Genomic DNA, 13117 nt, shown 5'->3' with positions numbered 1-13117 from the left:
CTCAATGGTTTGACATTGTTCTCAGGCTAAAGCCCAAGTTCTCAAATCGAGCTTACAGGTGTCTGTATTTATGTCTCTGGCTTTGACCCACGCTCCCCTAAAATTTTTATGCCTTAGCCTCTACCTTTTTGGTTATTTTTTAAACTTTCCACTTCTCTCCCACTTCTTAACCTTCAACTATACTATTCCTACCTGAAGCACTTTTCCCCAGGCCTTTAATTACCTAACCCATGAAATTAAAAGATGCTTTATTCCTTGGAAGGAAAGTTATGACCAACCTAGATAGCATATTCAAAAGCAGAGACATTACTTTGCCAACAAAGGTCCATCTAGTCAAGGCTATGGTTTTTCCAGTGGTCATATATGGATGTGAAAGCTGGACTATGAAGAAGGCTGAGCAATGAAGAATTGATGCTTTTGAACTGTGGTGTTGGAGAAGACTCTTGAGAGTCCTTTGGACTGCAAGGAGATCCAACCAGTCCATTCTAAAGGAGATCAGCCCTGGGATTTCTTTGGAAGGAATGATGCTAAAGCTGAAACTCCAGTACTTTGGCCACCTCATGCAAAGAGTTGACTCATTGGAAAAGACTCTGATGGGGGAGGGATTGGGGGCAGGAGGAGAAGGGGATGACAGAGGATGAGATGGCTGGATGGCATCACCGACTCGATGGACAAGAGTTTGGGTGAACTCTGGGAGTTGGTGGACAGGGAGGCCTGGCGTGCTACAATTCATGGGGTGGCAAAGAGTCGGACACGACTAAGCGACTGAACTGAATCAGCCTTTAATTACCTATAACCTAAGCTTCTGGCCTTAGGTTCTCCCTGATGCCTAGACTAGTTTAGTGCCCTACTCATCCACCCAGCCAGTGCCTCCACAGCAAACTCGCACAATCTCCTAGAATAGTTACTCTGCCAACTGTGTGAATTTCCCACTGGCTATGAGCTCTATGAGGGGCTTTCCAAGTGGCACTAATGGGAAAGAACTGCCTGCCAATGCAGAAGACATAAGAGCCTTGGATTCGATTTTTGCATCGGGAAGATCCCCTGGAGAAAGGCATGGCAACCAACTCCAGTACTCTTGCCTGGAGAATCCCATGGACAGAGGAGCCTGGCGGGCTACAGTCCATGGGGTCGCAAAGAGTCGGACACAACTGAAGCAACTTAGCATGCATGCTTCAGCTCTATGAAAACAGGGACCATGTGGATCCTGTTCAGTGCAGAACCAGACAAACATGTATGGAAGAGTAAATTGATGCTTTCAAACTGTGGTCCTGGAGAAGATGCTTGAGAGTCCCTTGGACGGCAAGATAAAATCAGTCAATTCTAAAGGCAATCAACCCTGAATATTCACTGCAAGGACTGATGCTGAAGCTGAAGCTCCAATACTTCAGCCACCTGATGCAAAGAGCCAACTCACTGAAAAAAGACTCTAAGGCCGGGAAAGAGTGAAGGCAGAAGGCAACGACAGAGGATGAGAGGACTGGATGGTATCACCGACTTACTGAACATTATCTTGAGCAAACTCCGGGAGATACTGATAGACAGGAAAGTCTGGTGCGCTGCAGTCCACAGGGTCGCAAGGAGTCAGACACAACTGAGCGACTGAACAAGATCACGTCATAATTTGTTCCCTTCTTCAAATCTTTAAAGCATGTCCTCACTCCCTGAACATCCGCATAAGCTCAGGTCTTCCCATCTTATAAGATCCCTTTGATCCCACTTTCCTGGAAATCAGCCATTTCATCTGACTTTATTAATACTATCCAACCTCAGGCAGTCTTACTGATGCCCTCTAACAGCACAAAAACAGGTCCCTTAGCGGCCATCACAGAGTTCCTTCTTACCAAATCCATGATTCTCCTTCCAGACTTTACCCTACTGAATTATAGCCCACTGCAATGCTTGTCTTGTTGATCATCATTTTTACTTATTGACGGATCCATTTTTGCAAAGGCCTCTAACTCTCTTCACTTTCATGGTACCTCTCTCCCTTCATTTTCCTGTTTCTATTTCTTCACTCACCCTAAGCTGATGGATTTCATCCCTGGCTACCTTGTCTTCAGCCTCCACAAGCTCTCCTTGGGTGGCCACTGGAACTTTTACAGTGTCAATCACACAACCCCCTTTTGGGGCCAGGGAGTGAAAAAGGTAACAGAGCCTCATGGGAAATCCTTCAAACTACACTTGTTTAGTCACTCAGTGGTGTCTGACTCTTTCAAGACCCTGTGGACTGCAGCCTGCCAGGCTCCTCTGTCCATGTAAGTTTCCAGGAGTGGTTGTCACTTCCTCCTCCAGATGACCTGCAACTCCTGCATTGCAGGCAGATTCTTTACTGCTGAGCCACGAGAGAAGCCCTCGAACTACACTCGAGCCTCCATCATATTCCCATTTGACACCTATTGTTCCATATTTACGAGTAACTAACTTAGTGAGTCACTTGCATGAGTTAGTTTTATTAACTCAGGTGTGTAGGGCGAAAACGTACATATCATTCACCTATACACTGATGACATCTCTCTCCTGTTAGACCTCTGTCGTGGGCTCTAAGCCCTTTTTCCCATCTGCCCACCTGCTGACAAGTTCTTCCTCGCTATCCTACAAGCATCCCAACTCAATTTCTCTAAAAGCAAAATGACCCCTTCAAAGCACCTGCCTTTCTACAGCCCCTTCACCCCACTAGAATACAAGTGTCTAGGCCGCAATACAAGCATTGTCTTAAAGCATCTCCCTTTCCTTCAATTCCACTGTCCACATTTTTCAAGTCTGCCTTGATTAGGTTCAAGTCTTCTATCACCTTAGCCACTGAAATAACTTCCCGCCTGGTACTTCTGTCCTGTATAAACTGTACTCCAGGCTAGAAGAACTGCTCTAAACAAAGGATTCCAGCATTCCCAGTTTCAGAATGTCTGATGTCTCCTGCTACTCACAAGACAAAAACATTAGCCTGGGAAGCCTGACCAGTAAGAGAGGCCCACAAAAAAGAAATGCCCAACATGTGGCCCAACCAAAAGAATCCTCAAAAGGAGTCACAGTGACCAGAGAACTTGGTGAGGAAAATAACTAAGAGGAACTGTGAAATACCAAGCAAAGTGTAACAGCTAAAAAAAAAAAACACAATCAGGCTCACCCCCAGGAGGGTGAAAGGCTGTGATGAGAAACCTACAGGGCAACAAACAAGCTACTCTCTGAGCAAAGTGACAGAAACCAGCCAGAAATGTCAGGGAGGCTCTGAGCAAGGCCCTACTAAGCCACACCCTCCCACAACACACCCTCCATGCCCGCCCACCCATCAACAACTCCACCTGTCCCAGCCAGGCATCCACCCACTTGAGACCCCACAAGTGAGGCACAGAGCCCAGAAATTCCTCGAAGGGCCCACAGGAATTCACACCAAAGTGATCCAACCAGATTCTTCCTCTGCTTAAAGAATGAAAGAGCCTATCAGCAAGTCAAGCAAAGGTCAGGATGGCTGGTGAGTCAAATGGACAGCGAAATCCCCACTCCCAGGGCAGCTGAACAATCTTCCCCACAATACTGCCCCACTGAGTCAAGGCACGTCAACTTCTTTCTTTCAACCGCTTTCATAAACCTGTGCAAACCGAGGCCAGTCACTCTCAGCCAGGAAGTTTAGGGACCTAAAGAGCCAGAACACCAGGCTGAGCAGGGGAGATCTGGCCAATCCACCACCCCACACCTTAAGTGGTATCAGACAGAAATATTCCTACTTTCTGGAACCTACCTTTGTTCCTGCTGTTCCCTCTGACTAGAATCCCTCTGCTCAGTCCAGATAAATCCCATCTGTCACCTCCTCAGGAAACCCTTCACCAGCCTGCACACTCCATTGCGTGCTTTCTGAGGACTGGCTGCAGCCCTTGCAGGGTACTCACCCCATCACATGAGGGAAGGTGGCCTGTCTTAGTCATCTGTCTTCCTCAAAGTCTAGCCCATCCAAGGTGCTCTATTCATGTTAGGTGAATGAATCTAAGTCACTTCACCTACTCCTCTGATGGCAGGAAAATGACAATGCTCTGTTATATTGGAAACATTTCCATGCTAAATGGAATTCCAGTTTTAATTCAGCCAAGGCAAGACCTTTGAGGGAAACTTTGCTCATCATTTTGCAATCACAAAGGAAAAAGGGGCTTCCCAGGTGGCTCAGTGGTGAAGAATCTGCTGCCAAAGCAGCAACACGCGTTTGATCCCTGGATCAGGAAGATCCCCTGGAGAAGGAAATGACAACCCACTCCAGTACTCTTGCCTGGGAAATCCTATAGACAGAACAGCCTGGTGGGCTACAGTCCACAGAATCGCAAAGGGTCGGACACAACTGAGCAAATGAGCACGCGTGCACTAATATCTGGTACTAGAGAGGGAGGGAGGAACACAGGGGATGGAGACTAACAAGAGTCAGTAAAATGACAGGATTGTCTGGGGGAACGCACACAAGAAAAATGAGTCTCTGGGCAGAAAACTGAGGAAAATACAACTGATGGCTACTAAACAGGTTGATGTGGATACAGCTCATACAGATTTTTTTAACAAAAGAGATTTGAAACATTTCAGATCAATTAAAAAATGCTCTCTTATACAACATGTATTTTAGTCATAAGAAAATTCTGCTCCAAGATGTTAACCCAGGCTACAATGGGAATTATTTCCAAAAGAGTCTATGGACATCTAATGTAAACTAGCTATAAGAAACTACTTAGTTTGGGGTATATCTCATTAATAAGATATCTGTGATGCAGAAGTAGGAAATCAAACTTATGGTTATCAAGAGGGAAGGAGGAGGGATAAATTGGGAGATGGGGATTGACATATATACACGACTATCTGTTGGGTTGGCCAAAAAGTTCCTTCAGGTTTGCCCCAACGACCGTTTTGGCCAACCCAATATCAACTAGATAACTAATAAGGACCTACTGTGAAGCACAGGGAACTTGACTCAATACTCTGTAATGACCTGTATGGGAAAAGACTCTAAAAAAGAGTGGACATATGTGTATGTGTAACTGATGCACTTTGCTGTACAGCAGAAACTAACACAACATTGTAAATCAACTATACTCTAATAAAAATTAATTAAAAACAAAAGAAATCTCTGATGAAATGGGAAGCACACGTAAGGCATTTCAGCAGCACATCAAAGGACCGTGGTTATCTTGAAAATCAAACCGTGTAATAGATCATTGCACTGTGAGCTGAACTAGCCACATTTTTCTCGTGGAACATCATTTTTACTCAAAGGTACAACTGAAGAGTCTACCTGATGGCTCAGTGGTAAAGAATCCACTTATCAACGCAGGAGACATGGGTTTGATCCCTTGTTCAATAAGATCCCACGTCTTGGAGCAACTAAGCCCATGGGTCACAACTATTGAGCCTGTGTTCTAGAGCCCAGAAACCACAACTACCAAAACCCACACACCCTAGAGCCCATGTTCCAAAACAAGAGAAGCCACCACAATGAGAAGCTCGTGTACCGCAGTGAAAAGTAGCCTCCAATCGCCTCAACTAGAGAAAAGCCAGAAGAGCAACGAAGATCCAACACAGCCAAAAATAAACTAAAAAAAAAATTTAATGTGACATCGCTGTTTTTTTTTAAAAAGGTATGACTGCAAAACTATGGTGATTTAGATTTCTGTATTTGACCTACATTTTCCCAAAAAGCAAGCAAAATGAGCTTGACACTGTCAGAAAAACTGATAGTATGTGTTACCAATGACAAAATCCGAGCTTTCAAACAAAAATTTGAATTTTGGAAAACTGCTTCTCAATGATTAAAAGATAAGCGGGCTTTTTTTTTTTTTTTCCGCTGCTAAGTAATACTAGTTTGAGAAAGAGAGTCAGTTTAACAAATCGTTAACATTAAGTTTTGGTTTTCATTCTTCTTACTGGTTTCAATCAATCTTTTTAAGAATAAATTAGAAGACCCACAAGAATAATTTCAATCTAGTTGCCTAGAAGACAAGTGCCAAAATTTTCACGACTTACCAGCAGCTGTTCTACGGTCAACATTCAGCACGCAAATAAGGAAAACGTCTAAGTATTTCACACCAACAGAACTTTAAGAATATATACACGACACATTAATACAATAACCAAAACTGGCTGATTATGAAGTGAAAAATGGAATTCTGAGTGCCTTTGGTTAGCTTTTTGAGTAACATAATTGTAATGTTACTCAAAATACCAAGAAAGTAACAAAACTGTTAGCTCACTACAAAAAAAAACCTTTTTTCTCCAAAATCTCTCAAAGCTGAAATATCAGATAACATCCCCCAATGATGTCCAATCTTTAAAGAGCTACAAGTAAAAAAAACTGCTGTAGAATGAGTAGTTAATTGATAAGATTTCCAAAATGGCAGAGGATCTTAAGAAAAAGCCTGCTGAGTATTTTGGCTAACAACTCTGGAATCCACTGAGCTACCACTGTCATTTCTGCTACAGGCTTCAGGAGGTGTCTGATTTAGCCTAAAGCAAAAAAAAAAAAAAAACAAAAAACTGCATTAAAAGAAAATACTATGTTAAAATATTCACTTTTTTTTTTTTCAAACTTTTAACCTCAAACTTCTATCTTGGGTTATCAAGGTTTCAACAATTTATGCCTTCTCAAGTATCATTCTGAGCCTATACATCTTACTTGAACCTGAAATTTTAATCAAGAAATGTCACAGTGATTTTTAGGAAATTCAATAGTCCTGATGAGGTCTGGTGATGGTCTATTTCTTATGAGAATGCCACATTGGTACCTTTTCAATCAAAGGTGCTGAGAAACTAGGATATTTAATAAAGAGGTAATTCAAGCAGATTATACAAAAGTGTGTTTTGGACCAGAAACAAACAAACAAAAAACTAAATAGTTAACATTTTAAGCTATTTTGCATAATCGTTCTTTTAATTAATAATGTATTTCAGAATTCATCCTGACAGGTAGCAGAAGCTACCTACGCTTGAAAAACAACCCAAGCAGACGAAATAATGGAGCATTGTTTTTAATAGACAGCTCATCGCCTAAAAATTCCTGAAGTGAGGCACAAATGTTCATTGACCCCATTCTAAAAAAGTGACCTGGAACACTACACCAGTACATTCTTGAACTCACATTCCTTACTGTGGGTTTCTCCATCGTATTTACAACCAGTTAACACAGCTGAGAGTATTTGAATAAAATTACAATTAAGCACTAATTTTAAGCTTAAAAACAATATTAAATGGATAAAAGTGTCAGGAATACTCAACAAAGCGTCCAGGGGTATCTCAGGTCCATCAAAATGAGGTCCATCATACCTCATTTTGCTCTGTCCATTTAACGCAGTCTTTTAAGTTAGTTAAACGTTCATTAACAAAACTCACGTGCCAAAACCATGCCCCAAAGCGGGTTATGTGACACGTCTCATTTGAAATAAAATGCTTTCTGCCGGGCCCCGGTCCTACCATACAGCTTCCCAATCCCATAAGTAACATGCTACACTTCCTTTACCGCTACCGTGGGAAGGGAGGGTGCCTCGGTGCTTACCGATGCCCGGAGCCACATAGATGAAGTAGAGGCAAGACGAGGACAGGGAGAAGAAGAAGATGAAGGCGAGGAGCGAGCGATTGGAGACCCGCATCATCCGCTTAAGCACAGGCATCTTCCTCTTACCGGCCGGCAGCTCGGGCTGCACTCTCAGGCCGGACTTGGGGGCACCGTCCAGGCCCTAAACTTCCATGAATGTGCTAAAAAAACACCACCACCCCGAGACTGCAGCGGGGCCGCGCGGGGAGGCTCTGGGGAAGCGGAAAGGAGGAGAGAGGAAGGAGTGGACGGAATGAATGAGAGGCCGGGAGGATGCGGGGCGGGGGAAGGGAGCAGACGCGGGGCCCGGGTCCGGGGACCAAAGGACCCGAGGAGGCCGTGGAAGGGCGAGGAGCGGCGTTCTACGCGCCCGGTGGCGGCGGGAGGAGGGGCTGCAGGTGGGGAGAGGCGCCGGCTGCGCGCCGCGGCGCCCCTGCGGAGAGGGCGGCCGACTGCAGCACGCGCTGCTCCCCCACGGCTCCGGCTGCCTGCGCCCGCCGGGGTCCAGGTCGCGAAGCCCCCGCGCTCGGGGTCCGGGCCGCCCGCGCCAGGCAGGCCTGCGCCGCCTCCTCCTCCTCCTCGGGGCCGCGGCGTCTCGTGCCTGCGCGGGGCTAGCGTGGGCGCCGGGGCCGCAGCCGGCGCGCGCGACGCGCGGGGGCCCGCAGGGGCCCTGGGGGCCGAGGAGCTGGGCGCTCGCCGGCGCACAGCCTCCTCCTCATGCCGCGCGGGGCCCCGGCGTCCCCCGGCGGCCGCGGGAGCCGAGCACAGGCGAGGGCGGCGTCCCGGCCAGCGACGAGCGCGCTCCGACTCCGGCTCCTGCCTCCGCCCGCTGTCCGCCCGGCCGCAAGGGCGGCAACCGCAGCAGCATTACCGCCGCCGGCCCGGGGTGAAGCGCCCCCGCCGGCGCCGCCCCCGCACGGCCCGCGGACACCAGTCGGAGAGCCGCGGGGCGACTTGCGCTGCAGACAGGGCCGAGGAGCCCAAAGAGACTGGGGGGCCGGAGCCGTCGGAGCCGCGTCCGGGTCGCTGAAGAGGCGAACTCCAGAGGGCGGGGGGAGCCGCGGAGGAAATCGGGCCCGGCGACCCGTCCGGAGACCCCTGGGGGCTCCGCGCGCTCGCTCGGAACTGCAGGCGGCGCTGCGCCGGCCGCGAGGAAACCTGGCGGCCCCCGCCCACCCTGCCCCTCCCCTCGCCCGAAACACCGCGCCTCCTGATTGGCCCACGCCGCCACCCCCGCTCCCCGCGCGAGGACCCGCGCCCAGACCGCGTCCTGCGTCACCGCGGCCCCCGCCCGCGCGCGGGGTCCCCGGCGCTCGCCGCGCTCCCGGGGCCTGAGGGACCGCTGTTGAGCCTCGGATACGTTCCACCCTGGGGATCGATAATGAACGATGCTGTGCTTGTATCTCAACGCGGAGGCTTCAGTGATGTGCGTTCCTCCCGAAATATACTCTCCGGAAACAAGGTGTTTTCTGATCCTGGATTAATGAAACCTCCCATCCCGCACTAACTATAGAAATATTATCGTCGGGATGTGATAACGATCTACTTATATCTCTCATAATAGAACTTGCCTTCTGCTCTGAAGGTGAGCCCTGGGTAGCCCTGCTTTAGCTGTATCCGTACAGGCGGCACAGAAAAGACTTCTGTGCAACCAATATGCCCTTAAATGCTGCAGCACCAGCCAGCTTCAATGGGCAAACTGCTTTACTGCACCTCCAAGGTCGTGGTCTACCTTTTGTTCAAAAGCTACTTTTTTCCTACTAGCTCGTCCTTAGCTATATCAGATTTTTCCAAAGTGTGTTTGTGGGTGTTTCTTTTGCGACTAGTCACGTAGGAGGTGGCTGGATGCCCCCTGCTGCCATTACTTGCTCAGTATTTCTAGATGCAGTGGTATTGAATTACCACTTGATTGCCAGCAGATTTAGTACCTTCTTAGCAAGAGGCCCATGCCTTCCATCGACTCTGATATAGCTCTATGCTCTGTGGAGCCCAAAACACCTGAGTTTATAATTCTGCCAAGGCCTTTTATTAACTGTAAAACTTATGCTAAGCCACTACCCTCTCCAAGCCTCTCTTCTCAGTCTTCAAATGGTGGGTGTGATACCAGCTTGCAGGTTATGGGATTAAACCTGATAACTGTGCAAAAAGCTAAACATGAGTTCTGGCACCTAAGGGCTTTCCTTACATCTCTTTAGAAGGTCGGCTGGATAAATCAGCAAATTCATCTTCATTTTGCTTTTTGGAGTACTTACAAGTTATTCAACTTCTCTGGCTAATTTGATATTTAATGTAAAAGTAAATGACGTTTGTAACAGTTTTGTAACATTTTGTAACATCTGAAATACAAAATGGAGCAATATATAAAATAGATTAAAATCTCTTGTAAAAAAATTACCTATACAAGTGAGAAAGAAATCCATGATTAGTGAGAAAGCAAAATTGTCTTGTTTGCCTCTCTCACTCTGCTGACTTTTATCTGTCTTTATTTTCACCAGGTCAACTACTGTTTACAGTGCTTAATACCACTAAAACCAGCTGGTTTGGCCATGGATAATTCTCAGGGAAGATTGGGTTTTTGAAAGGGAAGTTTACTATAAAACTGAATGAGAAGATTAACATCTTAGAAATTAATGATTAATCTTATTTTAAGAACTCTGAAGTCTCTGTACAGATGGGCTTGGCTGGCATAGACTACTGCCATTGCTATCTCTCCCAGGTTCATCGCAGTACTTGTTAGAACTGATTAGCTCTTCCCTGGATTTGAGCAAGTACTAGAAAACCAGTTTAGTCGGTGTGCTCTTTAGCACCTTTGGTCACCAGCCACACAGAGAGGTAACCATGCCTCTTGCCAAGCAGCCTGGGGTTGAATCTCAGTCATTCTGGTCAAGTGACCTCAAAGGTTACTTAAAACTCCCTGTGCTTCCACTTTCTCATCAGCTAAAGAAAATAACCATAGTACCTGTTAGGATTGTCGTGAGGATTAAATTGAGTGAGTCAGTGCTTTAAAAAGCTTGAGAGAACCTGGTACCTAGTAAGCACTATTTGAATATTTGTTTAAAAAAATTTTTTTTAGTCTTTCCTTTAGATCACTCTGTCCCAACAGTTACAAGTTGTGCTGGTCTATTCCTGTTTAAAAACACCTACTGAGTCAGCCTTGAAGTCTCAGTCTCTAATAGTCTGAAGTATGCCTCAAGGTCTCAGCTTATTTATAAAGCAAAGAGCAATGAAATACTCAGAACCAAATCTTTTCAGCCCAGATTATCACCAGATCCTTTCTCAGGAGCCCCTTAAGGCCCACAGCAGAAGAGTGAGCTACTCAGTTTCATTTTATGATACCAAAGAGACCTTAAACTTAAGGTGGTAAGACATAGTAGCAAGACCCAGTAAATTTCATGTTAGCTGTTTTGAGCTGAAGTGAAATGAAAGTCGCTCAGTTGTGTCTGACTCTTTGCAACCCTATGGACTATACAGTCCTTGGAATTCTCCAGGCCAGAATACTGGAGTGGGTAGCTGTTCCCTTCTCCAGGAGATCTTCCCAACCCAGGGATCGAAACCAGGTCTCCTGCATTGCAGGCGGCTTCTTTACCAGCTGAGCCACCAGGGAAGCCCAAGAATATTGGAGTGGATAGCCTATCCTTTTTGCAGCGGCTCTTCCCGACCCAGAAATTGAACCAGGGTCTCCTGTGTTGCAGGCAGATTCTTTACCAGCTGAGATACTGAGCTGAGGAGAGAACCAACTTAATTAAGTTATAACTAATGGTTTTCTATTTATATTAATCAAAAATATGTTACTGAGGTTGTAATTACCATGAAAAAAGGGAAAATGTACTTGTTTAATGAGATGGGTGACATTTCACTTGGTTTGTGCTAGGATAAATAATATCCATTAAGTGTTTTGGCCTTGCTCATAACCTTGGTTAAGTAAAAATCAGTAAGTTTTTTTTTCTTGTGAATTGGGGGAAAAAGAGAATGAAAGAGCACATAGAATCTCACTTCTGATTGCTTAGGGTTCAGACCCCCATATTACAATCACTGATTAAGTATAGTAATTTTATATGTTTAAGTACATGGTCTCAGCATCTAAGATTCAGTTCAAGAAAATTGTTAGGTTGATAAAGTGTGCTTAGACACTTGAATTTTTTTACTTACATAATTGGAATGTAGATTGTATGAGTTAGATATTGGCTTGATTTATAAAATGGAGTACATATTCCAAAATATTATTACAGAAAGTTCCCTTAAATAAAGCCCATTTTCCCACTGATTTCCATTATAAATGTAGTCAGAGTTCTGCTGAGAAAAAAATATTAGTCCCTATCTTTAAGTTATGTTACATTTGAGATCAAACATAATCCCCTTAAAGCCAAATTTTAAAAGTTGTGTATATAATTTTATTATTACATTATATTGTACTTAAATTTGAAAAAGAAAACCACCATAGTGGCAACAATCCGTAATTCAGCATTTGATCCAAATTTCGTACTCACCTTACATTGCCTTAATCTTTTCATCCTGAATCCAAGATCATTTTTCCACATCATAAGAATGCCCTGTAGCATTTTCAAGTATTCAAATCACTCTCCTATCATTTTCATAACATCCCTTTGGGGTGGGCATGGCAAGTATTATTAGTATGTCATTTGGGCATGGGAAAACTAAAGCTCAGTGAGGTACAATATCTGGCCTTGGGTCACGTGGTGATCAGTGGTAACAGAACTGAGGAGAGAGCCAGAATGTTAACAGCTTCATTCAGTGCCCTTTCCACAAACTACACTGGCTCGCATTTTCACACATATTTCTTTGCCTATCTGGGCAAATGTTTGATTTGGTGCATATTTTCAATTTTTCTAGATATGAATATATGCAATCCATTTTTTTCAAACTTTCTCTACCAATTTTGTCTCAGACATCTGTTTCAGGAACTATATTCATTGGATTGGAACCCACTCTAGTATTCTTGGCAAGAGAATCCCATGGACAGAGCAGTCTGAGACGCTACAACCCATGGGCTCTCAAAGAGTCAGACACAACTGAGTGTCTGAGCATAACAAGATGGTGCATAAAGTTAGGGCCCAATCGTTTAGTGCTTGCCTGTCGTCAGTTGTTAAGTCAGAATGAGAAAACGAATTGATCCTGTTGGCTCCATCCATTCTTCTTCTCAGTTTCATGCTAGGCTTAGTCCACAGATGGCTGCTGCTACTGCTGCTGCTAAGTCGCTTCAGTCGTATCCGACTCTGCGACCCCACAGACGGCAGCCCACCAGGCTCCCCCATCCCTGGGATGCTCCAGGCAAGAACACTGGAGTGGGGTGCCATTTCCTTCTCCAATGCATGAACATGAAAAGTGAAAGTGAAGTCGCTCAGTCGTATCCGACTCTTAGCGACCGCATGGACTGCAGCCTACCAGGCTCCTCCATCCATGGGATTTTCCAGGCAAGAGTACTGGAGTGGGGTGCCATTGCCTTCTCTGCCACAGATGGCTAGTTTTGCCTTAAAGGGAATCTGAGCAGCCACTGATTTGCCCCCTGAGAAAGAAGCCTACCAACGGCAATGGGATTAG

The 13117-nt window shown here is 45.6% G+C and overlaps 1 protein-coding gene across 1 annotated transcript in view; it reads right to left on the bottom strand.

The window, feature by feature from the left end:
• The window catches only part of B4GALT6 (beta-1,4-galactosyltransferase 6), a 69770-nt gene extending 61109 nt beyond the window's left edge, over positions 1-8661 (bottom strand). Inside the window, exon 1 of the mRNA XM_005901044.3 lies at positions 7520-8661. Coding sequence (XP_005901106.1) covers positions 7520-7634 — 115 coding nt within the window. The 5' untranslated portion in view covers positions 7635-8661. The remainder of the gene's footprint in view (positions 1-7519) is intronic.
• Positions 8662-13117: the final 4456 nt, after the last annotated feature.

This window comes from Bos mutus, chromosome 24 (assembly GCF_027580195.1).
Source record: "Bos mutus isolate GX-2022 chromosome 24, NWIPB_WYAK_1.1, whole genome shotgun sequence".
Lineage (NCBI taxonomy): Eukaryota > Metazoa > Chordata > Mammalia > Artiodactyla > Bovidae > Bos > Bos mutus.
The sequence above is the reverse complement of the archived record's forward strand: the minus strand, read 5'-3'. Positions and strand labels throughout refer to the sequence as shown.